Consider the following 13,833-nt stretch of genomic DNA (forward strand, 5'->3'; position numbering starts at 1 on the left):
CTTGTTTAAATAGCCCAGGGAACTCGTCATGGTGGGTTGTAGGTTCTTTTTATTAGTAGCGCATTTATGTCATGAACTTAGCAGCTACTGACAATCTTTAAAGCAATGTATTTTTACTAAAACTTGGATTAACCAACAGCTCTTGCATTAAGAGAAATGCACCCGCATAAAGTGGTTTCAGTAGAACAAAGATCATACGTTAGAAAGTTTGGGAAATTTCCTCAGAGGTAAAACCAATCCATTGTGGAAAAAGATTTTTGTAAAAACTCAGCTGGATATAGTAGCTTGGCAGATCTCAGTGTTGTCTCTTGCCTTCAAGGAGTAGTCTCTAGACTTCATGTTTTTAAAACATACTGAAACTAAGCATGACATCTTTATATACAGCACAGCGGGTTCAGGAGGCATACAAGAAGAGACATTTCAGTTTTAAAGAAGAGGGAAATGCATGGCAATTGAATATTTTTCTTTAATCTGATGAATTGAGGTGTTCTTGATATTTGATATTGCTGTTAAAAAGTATGTGCATTTTTGTCCATTCAACTTTGTATTCTAATCCTCTGAGATTAGCAAGATAAAGTGAATTATGCTTTTACTGTAAATTATTGTGTTAAAAACCTCTACTAAAATGTACTGCTTAATATTTCAGATGGAAATTGACACAGCACTGAGTGATCTTGAAGCAGCTGATTTTGCTGAACTGGTAAATATTTACTTTTGTTGTTTGCATTGCACAGTACCTCTTTGTCTTTCTCATATTCAGTAGCTTAGGAAAAGCACCAGTTAGTCAGCAGTACTTTGTAAGCAAGTGAGATTCACAGCAAAAGTACACTGTGTTATTCCTGTTTTAAGATAGATTGATGTTACGCGTTTTCTTTGTCCTAAATTTTTTTTGTTGTTGTTATAATGATAACCATATTATAATCCTCTAGGATTAGTCACTGAATAAACATGATTCATTGTAATTTAAGTCCATGGGTTGTCTACTAGGACGCTTCTAATCTCAACAAATTTGTTGGTGGTTCCTTTTTTTTTTTTTTTTTTTTTTTTGTATAAGTAACTGTTTCCTTCCCAAGTAATAGTGAATACTACAACAAGTTTCAGTGGAGCACTAAGAACTTAACTTACCAGTTTGAATAAAGCAATTACAAGTTATAGTTAATCTCAAAGGAGAAAATAGTAATTTACTTGAGCGTATGCTTTCTACTTGGTGAACAGGATGGTGAGATATAAGCGCACAGAAATCTCGTTCAAATAATTGATGATGTTAAAAATACAAATTAGGCAGACATATAGTTAGTCTTTCAAAACAAATTTTAAAAAATGGTACCAAACAGACTGGATGAATATTTTCCGAAGAGATTCCAAGTATTTTATTGCAAATAAATTGATTGAACCCAATAATTCAAAATACTCTATATCCACATAAAGTTAGTCTTACTACTCTGAAAACAATGAGTAGCTAAACTAAAAGACTACTGAGTAGGCATATTTGGGGAAAAGTTGAAAAAAAAAATAGTAAAAATGCTTTGACTTGGAAGTTTTGCTCAATGAGGGCCTCTGGTGTCAGTAGTTATGCTTCATTTTGCTGTAAGAATTAGCATCTCTTGAAAAGTTTGTTTATGGACAGATAAGCACTGGATGAGAGTTCTGAGCATCTTATTTTGAGCTGAAAACTATAGTGACATGAAAATTCATAATATAGGCTAAAACTTTGTAATTAATTTAACTGCTCAAAATATTCCCATTAATGCCATTTTGATGCCCTACTGATATAAGTGGTCAAAAATGAAAATGTAAAATAATACTGATTGACTGGAATTATTTTCCTTGTATTCATTCTGTAAAATAAAAAGCTTGAGCTAAAAATTCATGCTTTTGTTCACAGTCTGAAGATTACTACAACATGAGAAGATTATATATGATTATGGGCTCTTGTCTCTTCTACAAGGTAGTATTTCCACTTAAGTCCTACAGGTTAGGAAAACAAAACATTTTAAAAATTCTGTCATGCAGAATTCTTCAGAACCTCACAAATACAATAAATGTATGTTTGCTTTACATATGAAATTCTAGTAACACATCAAAAGCATCAACAAAAAGATCATAAACTGATATGTGCTATGTGATCAATAAAACCAAAATATTTGTTTGAAGCTGTCTTATGGAAATTCTGTTGCATGTGATGCAAGAATCGAAGAAAAACAGTAATACGAGATGTAAGACTCACCTGAATTTATTTGCTATATTCTAACAGGATTTTTCTTTGCATTGCCGTTATTTAATAAAGATGACAGCCAGTCATCTCTCTTTGATCTGTCTTCAAATCAAAGATTTGATTGGGTTGCCAGCTTTTTCAGTTTGGCCTTAATTGTAAATTTATCTCTTATTAAATGTAGGTAGTGTATTTGACAATGTAAAGACAGAGAAAGATAACACCTTTTGCTTTAAGGAAGCTAACTGTCATGCAATTGATCTTTATACCAGTAGTATTATTAGAGTAAATTGTCAGCACAGCGTTTATTTTTTGTTTGTTTGTTTTTTGTCAACGAGTTTCTTACTGAATATGCTTCCTTTTCTGTGTTCAATTAAGGGTTACTTGATTGGCAATCATTTGCCAAAGGAAGATCTCATTGATATAGGCTTATATAGCCAGCACTATTGTCTGTTACCCTTGGCAGCAGAACAGAAGATAGGTCAGTTAGTGATATGGCGGGAAGTGTTTCCACAGCATCATATCCAGCCATGTGAAGTGTCAGATTTTACAGGATACACTGAACCCGAAGCAAGATACTTCTTACTGATAGTTGGCTTGGTACGTACCGAGTTATGTATACCCCTTTTTGTATGCTCTGTTTTATTATTGTGTTTTGCCTGTTGTTCAGCAAGATCATAATTGTCCACGTGTTAATTGAGTAATTTTAGAAAATATTCATATTATATTTGTTTCATGGCATGTTATTTCTTACGTAGTACAAATATTTGTATCTTGTTTTTTTTTTTACTTTTCCACTTCAGTTGGAAATGTTTTACTTTAATGATCCTGTATTTTCAGATAACTCACTGAAGAAATGTTTTTTAAAAGCATTATGTTTTTTGTCTAATATCTGATGAGTATGTGAACCATGGCTTTCATTTGCGTGATAACTCAGGTAATGTGAAAGGAAAAAGGAAAAACTGCTCTGGGGAGGAGGAAGGGCTCCTGAATATAGTACTGTTTTTTGTCTAAGCATCTGATGAGATATAATACAGTAAATAGTATATTTTCAGTCAAAGGCTAATGTTGCTACCTCCATGTTTACAGAGACACTTTATGCTGTGTGTTCTGCTAGAGGCAGGAGGCTGTGCATCAAAAGCTATTGGGAATCCAGGACCAGACTGTATTTATGTAGACCAAGTCAAAGCCACTATACTTCAGCTGGAAGGAATAGATGCCAGCATTGAGGAGAGGCTAGATTCTCCTTCCGTTCCACCTTTATCTTGTGCTGACTGGTTCCTGCCTCCAACACGTGACAAACTGGAGAGCTTAACCACCTCACCTATCCTAAGTAAGATACAAAATGCTTCCAGAATAGAAACTACTCCAGCAAGCAAAAGGACTCTGTTTGGTGACTCTTCCTTAACAACACGTAAGCCAAGTCCTACAAGAAACAGTGGAGGACCTGACCATGGTAATGAAGGTCCTGCAGAAGATGAAAGCAATAATCAACACTCTCTAGCAGATCAGGTCTGAGAACAGAACAGGTTTTGGTGGGCTTGGGGAAAGTGGCAGTCCTTACCAAAATTCAGTAACTTAAAACAAGCAAAAGTCCCAAAGCAGAGCTGAATAAAATGTCAAGAAAGAGCCCCTGAATTCAGTAGAAGATACTTGAGTTGCTTTGGGAAACTTTGAGTCAGCCTCCCAGCTGTCACATTTTTATTTGGATTATTGTTGCTTCTAAATATTTGGTTTTCAGCTGACTAAACTGGGGACAGCTGTGTTGGAATCAGAGTAAGTAATTGGAGAATATCCTCAAAATAATAATGGTGTAAACAAAAGCAATAAGGACAACTTGCTGTATGGTTGTACAACTGCTTCTTATCAATTTTGGCCAAAAATAGACTAAAATACGTTTTATATTAATTGATGTGACTGGGGCTTCTCAAAAGCAATACATTATTTTTATTTTAAATAGGTAATTTTTTTCTTTATTCTTTCCTTAGCTATATTTTCTGTTAGTTCACCCATCTACTTGTTTTTCAGGTTGCTAGGAAAAAACATACCCTACCAAATCCATTTCATTTAGGAAACCTTAAGAAGAACTTGTCAGAGATGGACATGGAACTTTTTAACACTATCAAGTAAGAAATTGTTGTTGTTGTTGTTGTTGTTTTTAAAAAGTGTTTCACTTTAAAAGTCATACATGCATGTTTTTTGAAGATGTACATATCCTGGCATAATTTTATTGTAACCAAAACTTTGCTATGCGAACTCTTAGTTAGAAGACTTACTCAGGAATATTTCAGTGGAATGTATACATGTCCAACATATATGTGAATGTAGAAATTCAAGTAAATGAACTTTTGGCTTATGTACACCTCATTCCTCCTTGCTGCTTCTAGGTAGGTGAACAAAGGACAAAGAAGCCATGGCTCTTCCTATTGTCCCTTTGTTATTTGGACAACACACTCTGCTCTGGTACTTAGTTGCAGCGTGAAAGAAAGCTTTAGGGTTTTTGGTTTTTTTTTTTTCCAAAACTTTTTCTTTTCTTGTGAGAATTTTTGAGAGCACAAGTTCAATAGCTAACTGCACTTATGTGTTAAATTTTAATATAAGCAGTCCAAATTAGCAAATTTCCTCTATATAGAAACAAGCACCTTTCTAACGTCTCCATTTTAGTACTCCATTGCAGCTACCAGAAAAATGATTATAAGAAAATTGTACGTATTGTTTAACTGAAATTTCATTCGTATTTATTTGAATATTAAAATGATTATCCCATTTTTGAAGGTTGACATCTGGTCCTGAGAATACTCTCTTCCACTATCTATCTTTGGAAACAATGCATGGAATCTTTATTACTCCAACTCACAAGGAAGTCGCACGGCTCGGGGGCTCCATCCACCCTCAGTTAATTGAGAATTTCCATCGTTGCTGTCTTTCAATTCGTTCAGTTTTTCAGCAGTCCATGATGAAAGAAGTATGTAAGCTTTGTCTTCAGTCTCTCTACGTTGTTAATTTATTATTTCAATACTGATTTCATTTCTTTGTTTAGAAAGTTCACAATAAACTGAACATCCAACCATGTATGCATGTAACTGTGGTTCAACCTACCATGCCCTCAAAATAAATACTCCATGTATTCAGTATGGTATTTTTCTGTTTGATTTTAGGGCTCTGTAACTTAGCACAAAGTTCTCTCACGTTGGGTTGAAGTGTAGGAAATAGCAAGAGAAGGTTGTTGGATTCTTTTAGTCATATTAATCCTATAAGGAAATTTCAGACTGTAGGAGAAAGTAAATGGATGCCCTCTTTTTGCACAGAAAATGTTTGATATGAGCAGTGCCAATGCTCCCCTTGCTGCCCTGATGGTGTGTCTTATCACTGACCTGAAGAGAGCCTCTCTGAAGCTGAGGGAGTGTTTGTTCTCAGTGCCTTTGTTCTCTGAGATTGCTTATACATTTGCCACACACTGATGTCTCTGATAGCTTTCTCACACTGATATCTGTCTGGTTGTAACCTGGCTGGTTATAATGATCAATTCTTTTTAATTATGCTGCCAAATAATCTCTCGGATTTTAGATTATATGGGACAACACAACAGGTGAGTATTTTTTCTCTTAACAAGAAGTTCAAGCCTTGCTCTAGCCTTGGGCTTAATCCTGATCTCAGCTGCCAGAGCTTCACTTGAGTATTTGGTATTTAGGAAAGAAAAAAAAAAAAAAAAAAAATTAAGGAAAAAAAGGGGATAGATCTGATATCAGCAACTCTTCTGCCTTGAGCTTGATATTATAGTTTTCTGTTTACTTCACATGATCCATCCAAAGTAAATTGTAGTAACAGTGCAGAAATCTAAACAATAGCTATGAGAATCAATTTGAGATGCTCAGATCAGATGTTTTGTGTTCAATAACTGTTTTGTTTTGTTCAGAGTCTGGTTTGTTAATTCTGCAGTTGATTTTACTGACACAAACCAATTAGGGCAGTATTTAATCCCTGCTAAATTTGTGACCTGTTTAGTTTCTTTGGAAAAAAGGAAATAATTTAATATTATCACAAGTGGACTACTGCATACCACTTGCATTTCTTTAGATCCTTAAGTGACAGTCCAAGTGCATTAAATGAGAAATGTGAAAGAACAGTACAAATTGAATCAGTGCAGCTTGCAAGTATCAGTATTATTTTTCTCTGTTTTTTCTTGAAACTACTGAAGAAGTTATTTCTAGTTAGACTGATGTACCTCAAATCTTATTTTTCTTTTTTTTTCTTTTTTCTTTTTTTTTTTTAAGTGTTAGGAAAAACAGCTTAAATTGGTGCATTATGCTGTCAACACCATAAGATGCTGAGGTTAGGCTGAATAAGACATTGGCAGTGGGTCTTTTTTTCAGGGCACTTTGGCAGGAGATCTGGAAACCCAAAAGCAAACAGAGAGAGTACACAAATATTTCTTCTGATCAAATGGCCTTTCGTTCAAGTTGTTAAATAGGCAGCTTGTAGTTCAAGCCAAAGATACCCGAGTAAACAAAACATTCAGCTATTAAGTGTAGTTCATAAAAAGTGAAGAACGCATGCTTGAAAGTGACAACTTCTGTTTTAGCAACAGCTGTGTCAGTATACGTTTTTCTGGGTTTTTCAAGTGTGTGTCTTTACCATAAGCAGCAGCTGGGTTCATTGTGCCCTGAAAGTCAGAAATAATTGAACATGTGCTGCTGAACAAGTTTCTTTTAGAGGAAAATCTAAGAAACCTATGTAAGCCAGCTTGTTAGCTAGAAGTATTTGACTCCAGAAATCCAGGCTAGTTGTTGTTAGTTGGCTTCAACAGTTAATGTAATTGCCGGGTTGTATTAGGGCACAAGGAAAATGTAAAAGAATGAGTAGAACTTCTGAGTTCATAGGGCTTGACAAAAAAAAAAAAAAAAAAAGGCAAAAAATGTACTATTATAGTGTTAATTCAAAGGAAGAGATGCGAGCTTTAGCTGTTTTAACATAGTTTGTTGTTAATGAAGCTGCTTTACCTCAAATGTCCTAGTAGAAAGAATGTTGTTTGGCTAGACTAGAAAATCAAAATGAGGAGAGCACTTCCAAATTGTGTAAGAATATTAAAAATCCTGTAGATACTGAAGTAACAAAACTGAAGAAAAGAATCACATAAGCAAAACAGTTATATCTTCTATCTGGATTCTTGACAGCGATGTCATTCAGCAGCTTTCTGAAGAAAGCATGTTAAAATTACATATACTAATGTTAGCATTAAAAAAATTATCTATACCAACACTTCACCATCTGTTTTACAGAAAAAGAAGAAAGCAGGCAGTAAAGTCTCAGAATTTAGTAGTACAGATGAAGACTTAGGTCCTGTAAGAGAACATGGAGTTTTATTTGAGTGCTCTCCTGAGAACTGGAATGATCAGAAGAAACCACCACCAACACTGAGTTACTGGGTTGTGGGGTAAGTTTAAAGACAGACAAATCTATTTCTCTCCAAACTTTCCATTTTGAGTATGCTTCTATCATAATAAAGAGTATTTTTTTTTTTTCAATTGGGAAGACCAAATCCACTTACTGGTCTATCTGAGATGTTCTGGGGAGGGAGCATTCTTTCCTGGATTTGCTTTCCAAGCTCTGCTCTCAGCACAAATAATCTATTTACTGTGATGTCACATAATTTTAATTTAAACTTATTTGCATGACAGAATAGTGTGCTGCCCTAGGTATTAAATATTAAAAATAAGAGCTTTTATTCAAAGTAATCAAACGTAATGAGAAAATAGTATGCATCATCACTTGACAGTTCAGAAAACTGCAAATAATTTAATTGTTTAAGAGCAGGCCAGCAAGCCACATTCTGCAGCCATCACTTCTCGCCGACTGTGTTCTGTGATGCCTAATATTTAGCTGCAGTTAGCAGTCGTGTTAGGATGACCGAGGACAGTCCATCAGTATTTACAGAGCTCTATGCTATAATGCTACATACTGTTATGCAAAGGTATATTGACAGCTTTCCTATTTTAGTTCTTTCCCTGAAAGAGTCAGTTGGAGTGACACATAGGAATGTACCTGCCAGGTTGTATTAAGTTTAAAAATGAGTAAATATGTAACTACTGGGGTTTGCTCCCATGTAACCCAGTGCAAAAACAAAAGTAGCATCAAAATACATACTAAAAACATAAACTTTTTTAATAGGCTTGAGAAAACTGAAGAGGGAGTAATTTTCTTTAGGAATCTAACATATGAAAACAGTAAAATCATGAAGAAGGGCCACAGAGATTGGCTAGCTATATTATGCAGCAACTGGAAAAAGCTAACACCTGTGATTTCTTATTTTTGTGGGGGTTTTTTGTGTTCTTTTTCTCCAGGAGACTCTTCTTGCATCCAAAACCACAGGAGTTTTATGTTTGTTTCCATGACTCAGTCGCAGAAGTTGCTGTTGAGCTGGCCTTCAAGCTGTCCTTTGGTTTAGCTACATAGATGAACTTTCTGAGTATTCAGCATCCTTGTTCTCATCTCTCAAAGCATTTAAAGGTAGTGAGAAAGGAACTCAATTGAGATGCCTGCTAATGGCATACCTTTGAAATGCTTTTAAAAAGGTAAATCTACCTTGTGATTTGACACAGGTGAAACTTCAGAGCTGATTCTAATGACCTAATCAGTTGAATACTTATAAAAAAAATTTCAGAGCACCAAAGTTTTAGTATTTAACTATTGTCAAATTATTTATCCTAGTTGTAACTTCATTATGTGAAAACCTCACATAGTTAGTACATTCACTGCTGTTCACTGTCCAATATTCAATGTAAAATGATACACTGATGTCCTCAAAGTGCTCTGTGAATATTTGGCAATCACTGATAAGGAAATTTCCCAATTAATGAGAATTTTGTGCCTCTAAGCACATGAAAAATACAGAAATATTTTCAGTAGCATTTTGTTAATCACAACAAAAAAGAAACCTTTTAGAAGAATAACGATGTTTAGCCACCCAAAAGTGAGGGTGTAACATTTTTGCTAGTGCACATTGTTAGACACTTGAGACCTACAGTGTGACTGATGTTTTACCTGATTTCATGACTTTGATCACAAATAATGCTTACATTTGTTAAAAAAAAACAGTTTTGAAGGCACAAAAGAGGTGTGCTGAAGATGATATTGTTGTTTAAGACCAATGCATGGATAGCTACTTTTGTATTATATTCATAATTTCATAATAAAAAATACATATTTTTAAAAGACCAGTACAGTGCAATTCTAATTTATTTTAAAGTTGCATATTTTCTTTTTGTTCATTTAAATAGTATTTGTTTAGCTAGATCTTCTACAATCTAATGCTGGATACTGAAACAAAAGTTAGGTTACACCTGTGTGAGGCAAGAGAAGGAATGCTTGCAAACTCAGGCGGCTTCTACAGAATTCAGCTTTCCTACTAATTGCTGAAAGGTTTGCGGTAGACAGACTAGTTGCTCTGATTGTCAGTTTGTTTATTTATTTAGTTTTACTGAAGGTCTAGTTTAAAATGTTTGATTTTCTTGGGTCTTTTTTTTACCCCCCATCCAGCACATTTAGATTTGGTCACCTGCATGGTGTCCACTCACATACTTTGTCAATACTGCAATTTTTTTTTTCTTTTGCTGCCTCTACTTGCTAACAATGGGATAAAAAAAAATATATAAATGTATTTAGGAAATTAAATTCAGTTCTTTAGGTTCTCATGATCAAATCCTTAGCTCATTTCAACTAGTAAATTGCACTCAGAGTAATTCTAAACCAAGCCTTTAAATGCCTTTGACTGCTCATACTTACTGGCTGATTCACAGCTTGGCTTGAATTGTTCAGGAGTTGCTTTCATTTTATGCAGTAGAAGTCTTAAGCCTGAAGTTTAAGTGTATGATGGATGTTTTGTTAATCAGCCCTTTCCAAAATTGATGGTTCCTTGATGACAACACATCAGTTTGAGATGTACAGAGCAGAGTTGCATCAGTAGTGCTTTTACATTTCCATTCTCCATCCATAAATAAATTATCTGAGAGAATTCTGTGTTTGATTATGGATAATATATGAACACCTTTAAAAACGGTCTAAAATAAGTTTGGAATGTTGTGTTTCTTTCTAGATCAGAAAAGGAACACGGGGGGGAAAAGCAATTATTGCAAACAGTGGACACTGAAAGCTAGGCCTAATTCATTTTGTTAATTTGTTTTAGATTATTTTCTTTGTTGTTTTGTTTTTTTTCAGGGCACTTTGCTGCCAGTGTAGTGGACTAATCTCAGTTGACTTATTTGGGTTAAATCATTGCAGAAAAAACAATGAATATGTAGTGTGTGTGGAAGTAAGAAGAAGGACTGAAGGAGCTCCTTCAGTAGCAATCAGCTACGACAGCTGCTCTGAAAGTAATGTCTCCTATTTTATTATGTTGGCCCATGACATCAGAGATAGATGTTGATGGTACAGCAGTAGAGATTGAACCTTCCCACCAATGTTCCCTTACATGTTGTTGCCATGCAGCAGATGGCAGCAGAGGAGCCCTGCCCCTAGGACTCATTGAGAGCAGAGGAATGGTGTGCCCTGAGGTAACACGCCCTGCTGCAAGGGACTGGGGAGCAGCTGTTGGCCTGGTGGAGCAGTGCCAAGCGCTGTGGTGGATATGCAGAGCCGGTGGCATGGTGGCTGCTCATCAAGCAAGTGAAGCTGCTGCTGCAAGTGAAGGCCTCATCCAAGCAGATTCACGCAGAGCAGCAGTGCAGGGTTACGGTCGACTGCTTTGTGCGCATCCAGACAGAACAAGGTACAGACCCAGCTATTCTCTTTCACCACTATGCTTAGGAAAACAATTTCAGAAATATCTCTGTACCCACAGTGATGGCAAGCCAATTGCAGGCTGCTGGCGTTCAGAGGAGTGCTGCTAGGTGGCGGGAGGAGGTAGGGAGAAGGTGCACTTCCCTTCAGGATTCTTGTTGATCTGAAAAACAAACCTGCAGCCACAGAGTCAGCACGCTTTTATGTGATGAAGCAGTAAAATTATGCTTAGTGGTGGTTGCAGACATTTTCCTTCTGATGGTTTCTCAGAAGCAGCAATTATTCAGTACACCCATGTTGATATGAATGAAAGTGTACTCAGAAAAAGAAAAGAATACCCAGGCTTGATTTTTCTTTGCCCTTATGGTATCTTTGCGTTCACCCACAAGAACACAAGAAGATACTTAAGTGAAGTGCATGGCTGTGTGTTACGAAGCTCAGTCTCACTCCTGCTCACCACTGCCTACCAGCATAGGCGGGAACCACGCACGGGGCAGGGGCAGTGATGGCAAAAAGCATATGCTTTTCTCATGGTTCACATAAGATTTCCCTCCTGTATTAGTTCTTCAGCACCATTTAACTTAGTGCATTTACATTAGCGTCCAGAGGAATCCTCTTTTTGATCTAGAAAAAGTATATCACCACAAAAGCCCTGCAAAGTTTCTGGCATTATTATTTAGTTATTGTTTTGGTATGGAGTCGGAGCACCCCCTGTGGAAGCTAACCTGTATAGGCAGGCTCCTTCTAGAAAAGGACACAGGTTAAAGGGAGTCCGATGCTCAGTGGTTTCTCTTGACAGTTTTTTTCTGTTTTCAGACTGGAGTTGATGCAGGTATCTCTACTCTTAGAGAGGTATAGAAGTTGGTGAAAAGTTATGCAAGTAAGGAGGCTGAAAGTGTTTCCCATTCCTCAGCATTTGCATTTACAGTTTCTTGTGCTAACACTGAATGCATACATTTTTTGTTACACATAAGAATAAATCCAGATTTCTAGCACCAAATGCCTGAAAAATAAAAGACCTGAAAAGGAATATTTCTAACCTTTGTTATATCTCCTGTAAGTAGAAACAGTAGAAGGGATGCTGTATAAAAAACTCCATGTAATACAAACTGTGGATGTTTATATTATGTTAAAGAATCCATTTCTTTTTCTGTAGGATTTTTTCAGTTCTGGCATGGCAATTTGGTAAATGTAATACACTGTTTTCCAACAGAGGCTCCGAACTGTGCTTTCAAAGACAGGTACAAACAGATTTTAATGTCCAAAGTGGATAAGTGGATAAACTGGTAAATAAATAACTTCTTGGTTCTGCTTCATAAACTAACTAGATCTGGCCAAGAACTGTGAAGTTCTTTCTCTCAGCACGGTTGGTAATTCATGGTAGTGTGTTGATAACATTTTGGAATTAGCATATTTAAAAGTGGGCATGGTTTACTGTATAGCTTATTGTTGAAGGTAATGAAGTCTGACTTTTTCACTTCTGTGATTAATAACTTTGTGATGTGCATGTAAGTAACTGCTCATAACTGCAGTCAAAATTTTCAAAGTTTTGTTTAGAACTCAGTGCTTTTGGTGCTAACTGATGGAATTATTAAGATATATATTGAAAATCTTAGATTCAGGTACCAATGTTTCTGTTCTTTGTTAAAAAATCCCAATTACATTTTAGCAGTTAAGATGGCACTAGCATGGATTCTAATCTCAAAAATGTTTTTATATAATCTCACAAATGAAATTAGAGCCGTTGTTATTCTAATGTGTGGAGTTCTTATGTTGTGTCCCTCAAGCAGAAATCTGTCTTTATCTTGTTACTTTTCTCTGCGTTATTTGCTTGCTATTGTTACCGTGCAACTGCCTGAAAGAGCTCCTACATATTAGAATATGCCATACATTATTGGAGTGTGTGCTATCAGTGTAGCTAAGTAATGGCCCTGTAAACTTATTTCTCGCTATACATAAAGCCAGAAACATTTACGAATAGTTGAAAGATTTTGAGGAGTCTAGTTTTGTACAAATGAAACATGAAAAAGAAAGAAACAATGTTAAGTTATGGCTCAAAATGCAAATTATACTTTTGAGCTATGCTGTCTTACCTTGCAAATTTGTTCACTTCAAGAGGAAGGTGCCTTAACTTGGATGGATTCTCACTGGGACACAGAGGTCAGCACTCAGGGAATTAATTGCAGGGAATCTTGATCCTGAAATATAAAGTGTTGATAATGGAATTTGAAAAATTACATCAAATGCATTCATATCTGAACAGAAAATAAGTTAATATTTTTTTAATGTAGAAATTTGCTTTATTCGTGTTTTTCTTAGGTTATCCATTTCACACTTTCTTTGATTATGTTTTAATAATTTAAACAAAAGTCTGGGTTCTGTGGTTTCTCTTGTTGACAGTTTTTTTCTGAGATGCAAGAAAAATCTGCCACAGGCAATACTTGTGCATGAGCTTTCCTGGTGTTGCTTCCCAGGAAGAATGTTGTCAGTCCTTAAGTTTGGATTGATCCCCTGGTATTGCATGCAAATTCCTCAGCTGTCCTTTTTCAGTTGCAATTCCTTCATATGTAAAGAGTTTGAAGTTGCTGTTTTCTTGTTCTCGTTAGAGTGGAAAAAGTAAAACATGCATGAGATACATGTTTATAGTTCTTCAAATCTCCTTTCTGCCTTCTAGAAGTATTTCCAGATGGCTTACATGTGTATGTGCTTGTGACTCAAAATTTAGAAACATACCACAAATAGCATTCAAGATAAATTTCTTCAGAAGGCTATTTAACAGAGTACCATTATACGTTATTGAAGCTCAGAGACTTGGGATGTTTTCTTACATACTTGATGCAGGATAG

General features: G+C 35.7%; 1 protein-coding gene across 1 annotated transcript in view; it reads left to right on the top strand.

The window, feature by feature from the left end:
- INTU (inturned planar cell polarity protein) overlaps nt 1-9,426 on the top strand; it is a 39,266-nt gene extending 29,840 nt beyond the window's left edge. Inside the window, 8 exon segments of the mRNA XM_010709585.4 lie at nt 647-700; nt 1,886-1,948; nt 2,591-2,812; nt 3,302-3,724; nt 4,241-4,338; nt 4,988-5,177; nt 7,492-7,646; nt 8,554-9,426. Coding sequence (XP_010707887.3) covers nt 647-700; nt 1,886-1,948; nt 2,591-2,812; nt 3,302-3,724; nt 4,241-4,338; nt 4,988-5,177; nt 7,492-7,646; nt 8,554-8,665 — 1,317 coding nt within the window. The 3' untranslated portion in view covers nt 8,666-9,426.
- The last annotated feature ends 4,407 nt before the right edge of the window (nt 9,427-13,833 follow it).

Source organism: Meleagris gallopavo, chromosome 4 (assembly GCF_905368555.1).
Source record: "Meleagris gallopavo chromosome 4, MGAL_WU_HG_1.1, whole genome shotgun sequence".
Lineage (NCBI taxonomy): Eukaryota > Metazoa > Chordata > Aves > Galliformes > Phasianidae > Meleagris > Meleagris gallopavo.